The 5,129-nt window shown below is 38.4% G+C and overlaps 1 protein-coding gene across 6 annotated transcripts; it reads right to left on the bottom strand.

Moving 5' to 3' along the window:
- Nucleotides 1–627: 627 nt before the first annotated feature.
- LOC111480370 (protein FAR1-RELATED SEQUENCE 2) lies at nt 628–4,644 on the bottom strand. Of its 6 annotated transcripts, none has more exons than XM_023125364.1 (8): nt 4,523–4,644; nt 1,982–4,100; nt 1,855–1,890; nt 1,655–1,753; nt 1,520–1,579; nt 1,359–1,433; nt 1,133–1,277; nt 628–1,055 (listed from the first exon to the last, which is right to left on the bottom strand). In XM_023125364.1, the coding sequence occupies exons 2-6, from the start codon at nt 4,069–4,071 to the stop codon at nt 1,427–1,429; spliced, it is 2,292 nt and encodes a 763-aa protein (XP_022981132.1). In that variant the 5' UTR covers nt 4,072–4,100; nt 4,523–4,644; the 3' UTR covers nt 628–1,055; nt 1,133–1,277; nt 1,359–1,426. The 6 variants fall into 6 exon arrangements, with proteins under 6 accessions (XP_022981132.1, XP_022981131.1, XP_022981130.1 ...); XM_023125363.1 differs by having other exon boundaries at nt 1,133–1,271; nt 1,687–1,753; XM_023125362.1 differs by having other exon boundaries at nt 1,990–4,100.
- Between the last annotated feature and the right edge of the window lie 485 nt (nt 4,645–5,129).

Genomic DNA, 5,129 nt, shown 5'->3' with positions numbered 1-5,129 from the left:
TTTTTTTTTTTTTTTTTTTTTTTTTTTTGGTTTCTTCTGATTTTTCCACATTATTGGGCTCATATTTTCGTCGGTTTTTAATTATTTATTTTTCCCTGATCTTTGACCAAGTCCGCTCATCAAATCCGGTGCCGCTCTGCAAAACCATACCCCTTTTGTTTTCACACCCAATCTCTTCTTCCCAAATGGGATTTTGCTTTGCTTCTTAATCACATCCATTACCATTAATCTCCCAATTAATATTCTTTATGTTGCTTTTTTAGGGAGCTGATTTGAGGTATAGCATAAATTAGCTTGACTTATGAAGGATGTTTACTTTAGTCGGGATCATTTTGTTCAAATCCAACACGTGTCCGGAGACTTGTTGAGTTTGATAGATATGCTTGTGTAGAAATTGAACGAGTCCACTGATTTGTTGAGTATATGATGCCGACAGCTCATGTTTATGGTGTGCTATTTAGTGTCACAATTGTACTCTTGTGGCGTGGAGACAAGGATTGTACAACACTTGTTCAACAATGAGAAAATTAAACTTCATAGACAATTTTGACGTATGATCAAACCTTGGGTCACATTTGACAAAAAAAATATTTTATGAGAAAATAATTTGAGATAAAAGCAATGTTATAGGCTAAAAGTGAACGAGCAACAATTGTAGCTTTGATAACATATAACCTAGATAATAATAATTGACAACTAGTCATATTCTCTATAGTACATTCTAAGACATTTTAGTCCTGACAGGTGTAGACATCATTTTGGTGAACGATCATACACCTTCGTATTGATATAATAAGAATAGTAAATACCTAACTAATATGAAAGGAAGTAAAAAAAGTTTGAAACGAGCATATGACCATGAATAACATGGATGAGAGCGATTTTGAGGATATGACAACTAAGAAAAGCTCAAAAAAAAAAAAAAAAAAAAATTGAAAGTAACCGAAGTAATCAAAAACTCTAGACAAAATTACTAAAACCATAAAGTTTTCTTAAAATAGGATGTGGATATTTACTTTATTAATTGCAGCTTTGTGACAAGGAAAATGCTTTGCCTGCACATAAAATAAAAAGAACATAAGACCAAAATAAATAGAACAGAACAAAACATGAATTAAGATTTAGACCCTACCCAGAAAATTTTCCAGCTGAGAACTGGTTTTATGTATGCAAAGGTTGTCCTGTTTTTGTTTTAGCTAACCCGACAGGCGTCTATCTCGAACATGAACTGACATGTCTTTTATGCGAGTCTGGTGCTAGGCATCGTCGAGCTATTCCTAGAGCGAAAACAATTACATCTCTGCTAATGGAGAATCCAAAATGAAATCGTTGAAAAATACACATAACCGAAGGCATACCATATCTTGCAGATTATTTTCAATGTCAAAACACCCTTGCGCACCCGGTTCCCTCGGGTTAAGCTGTCCTAGGGACTAAAGGATAAGGAATATATTAAGTCGACGAATCGAACTGTGTCGTATAATGATCTAGCATTGGTTACTGAATCAAAGACTAGTACCTGAATAGTTTGTCTATCGTCACGTGGACCAACACGAGCTTCAACCGGAGGAGATTGATCCTGAAGAATCAGAAAGTCGAACTAAGGTTCTTATTTCTTAAAGAACATTGTGATCCCAAGTATCATCAAGCATACCAAATTCTGCATAGCTTGAAGACTATAATAACCTTCAGGTCCATCACAGAAAGGCGAATTTGTGCAGCCATCGAGTGCAGCCGCTCTCGAATCGACTTCCTGCACGAATGTACAAACCCAGAGGAGAGAATTTGTAAGAACAATACCATTTACAATGAAAACACTTTGCACGAATTCTAGCACAACTGCATCGAACATACCGCCTCCGACGATTTGTACCGTGCCTGCTTGGTGATCTGATAGGCAGAAACAGGAGAGTATACAGATGTTTAGTACAAAATACACAAGATAGAGACTATACAATGCTCTCTAGCCAGAAGCACGTACCGACTCACCTTGCCTTTTTTGATCGTTTTCTTTTTACGAGACGACTTGGCCATATCTTCGCCACGATCATCTTCTTCAACGTCAACAAAACCAACAGAAACCATACTTGTTTCTGCAAAGCTCTTGTTAGAATTGTTCACAAAAACACACTGTTTCAATACGTCCTCTAATGCGTCAAATGCAATATCATATGTTTCTTGAGATAAAGACCCGACTTCACTTAGTCTAATAGCTTGTTTGCAGAGGTGGTTGAAACGCACCACTCGGTAATGAAGTCGATTTGGCGATTCACTAAGCCTGACTTTTGCACTTCTTGTCCAACGTTTCAAAATATATTTCTGTGGGATGCTCGTTACACCAGAAACCTGAAGAACAAGGATAGCATGTCTGCAAAGGATGCCTCTATGCTCGAAAGAACGGCATCGACAATGTATATCCAATTCTGCTTTATTCCAAGCTACCAGGAACTTCTGCTGCTCTTCCAGATCATCAACTTGGTATGTTACAATAGCTCCATCTTCGGTTTGTTCGTGCACTCGACATGAAGCTGCACCCACTACCTCCAACTGGAATTTCTTAAATATCGTCGTCACGTAGATGGTCGCCATTTGTTGCTCGAAAGGAGAGAGAGATTTCAAGGCAGGTTCTTGGTGCCGAGTTTCAACATCAGCATCAGCTTCCAACTCGAGCATATCTTTGGAGAAAATCTCAGAGCGTTCAACAAACTCCTTGAACATAGTTTCTTTACTTATATAATTGTCAAAAAACGAAGCCACGCTCCCTGATCGATCACTCGTACACATTCCAGCCAAAAAATAGTTCTTCACATATGCTGGCACCCATTTCTTATGATCATCAAACAGTAACTGAAGCCATTCATTCTCCTTTACTTCAAATTTCTCAACCATTTCCCACCATTTCTTTTCAAATTCTTCATCCCTCCAAGATCCATAAATGCATTTATCAAAGCTTTCCATAAAATTTCTGTTCTGATCTATAATCTTTCCTAGTTTTTCACGAACTCTTGTTAGTATTTGCCACAAAGAGAACAAATGGATTGCCTTGGGAAATACATCTGCAACAGCTTCTTTCAAGAACGGTTCTCGATCGGTCAAGACCACGCTTGGAGCAGGACCACCCACCGCTTTGAGCCACGTCTTCATTAACCAAATAAAACTTGAAGTAGCCATATCACCAATCAGTGCACCTCCAAACAGGACATACTGAAAATGATGATTGACTCCAACAATAGGAACAAAAGGAATTTGATATCCACTGCTTATGTAATGAGTATCAAAGAAGATCACATCACTAAAGTCCTTGTAATCATGCCTTGCTTTTGCATCCACCCACAAGACACTTCTCAGCTGTTTTTCTTGGTTGAAATCTACAGCATAGAAGAAATTGGGATTCATTTCTTGCATATGCATAAAATGCTCGAGCATCAAATGGACGTCTCCCTCGTCTAGAGCCAACTGCAAACCGTTCTTCTCAGAAGCAACGATATCCGGGTTTTTGTTCTTTCCCTTTAAAGCATAATGGAAATCATCAGGACAAATCTCATGGTTATGCTCTCTTATAAAACCGTGAACAAACCATTTTCCATCTTCCCTTTTCTTGATGTGTATGCTAGCATCACAACCCGTCTTCATACACGGTCTAGGCTTGACGGTCGTAGTCGACTCTCGCTTGCTTCCAAATCGAGAGCAAGCAATCTTAATGTCTATGAACTTTCCAGATCTTTTAGAGCGTCTGCTTGCTTTTATTGTGATGCCAAATCCCACAAATCTAGCATATTCTCTATAAAATGAATATGCTTCTTCCTTCGACTCGAACTCCAAGCCGATTTTCGGTTCAAATGCTGGCCCCATGATGTGATTTATTCCCACATTAACGATAACCATCTGATCCCGAACACTACTAGTTTCGGTATTTGGAATTGACATTCCCTGACTTAGCTCAGCCCTTGTAGGAGAATTTGCAGCCCTTCCCTCACCATGTGTCTGATCCAAATCCATGCCATCATTTTTACTCTCAATGATGCCTAACCTTTCTTGATCACTGGAAGGCAGCTCAAGGTCTATATCCATGAGGAAAATGTAAAATATTGAATAGGCCCCTGAGAGTACACAAGGATGAGGCTCTGTAGCTATCAAGTTCTTGAAGAAGCAGAAATAATTTACATTGTGATACAGATCTCAGCTATTGATCTACTATTGTAGATCAAGGAACTTGGAGTTTTGATATCTGTTCATAGTTCATGCTTATACAGCTGAAGAATTTCTCAATTTTTAATTTCCATACTCCGAAATCCCTAAGTTCTGAGTTTCAAATCCACAATACGTTCTTATATAAACTTGAATTGCATCAAGTCTAGCAGCAAGAACAAGTAAAATCAAGAAGTAGATATACAAAAGCACATCGAAAGGCCATAAGAAACGAAATGCCGCGACATAATGAGATTCAGTTTACAAATCGAAGCCTCAGATGAAAAGAAGAAACGCAAGAACCCTAATAAGTTGAAATTCAGGAATCAATTACCTCGGAAGGGGCGAGACCAGGTGATGCGGCGCTGCAGAAATTAAAACGAACTAACAAAAGAAGAAAAATCGACGGGAGATTCCATTGCCTCCGAGGCTTAATTCGAAGCTCTTTTGCCTTTCTCCTCTATTTCTATCAGCGAGTCTCGCCGGATTTTCATCGCTTTTCGCCGGAAAGATGAACGGAGCAACCAATCCGGGCTATTGCCGAATAAGCTCCATTTGGGTCGGATCCAGAAGAAAAATTAAACACGTCCGTCATTCTACGAATGGATAATTTTAATCAAAATGTATATATACAAAAAAGTGTACTAAATTCGTAATTTATATAAAAATAATTACAATTAACTGACTAATCAAGCAACTTTACAGATTAATAGCTAAAATTTGCGTTTTCGTGACAAAATCATTCATAAAATAAACTGTTCTACAAATAGATATGTAACCGACCGAAAGCATCTTCTTCATATAGAGGAAGTTGCTCATGAACTGCTCTTTCTTTCTTTGCTTGCACAGCAGCAACATCTTGAGTGCTTGGCCTAGAACAAGAAATGGGGTTCAACCATCTGCTTCGTACGATCATCAAACCCAAGGTTTCAGATCACTAC

Source organism: Cucurbita maxima, unplaced genomic scaffold (genome assembly GCF_002738345.1).
Source record: "Cucurbita maxima cultivar Rimu unplaced genomic scaffold, Cmax_1.0 Cma_Scf00006, whole genome shotgun sequence".
NCBI classification, from domain to species: Eukaryota; Viridiplantae; Streptophyta; class Magnoliopsida; order Cucurbitales; family Cucurbitaceae; genus Cucurbita; species Cucurbita maxima.
The sequence above is the reverse complement of the archived record's forward strand: the minus strand, read 5'-3'. Positions and strand labels throughout refer to the sequence as shown.

Bases quoted from the DNA above. Each gene is read 5' to 3' on its own strand.
- LOC111480370 (XM_023125361.1), bottom strand. From the start codon at position 4,071: ATGGATATAGACCTTGAGCTGCCTTCCAGTGATCAAGAAAGGTTAGGC. The intron at 1,891-1,989 runs GTGAGTCGGTAC...TCTGCCTATCAG, and splicing joins AAACGATCAAAAAAGGCAAG to ATCACCAAGCAGGCACGGTA. The intron at 1,434-1,519 runs GTACTAGTCTTT...CTTATCCTTTAG, and splicing joins ACGATAGACAAACTATTCAG to TCCCTAGGACAGCTTAACCC.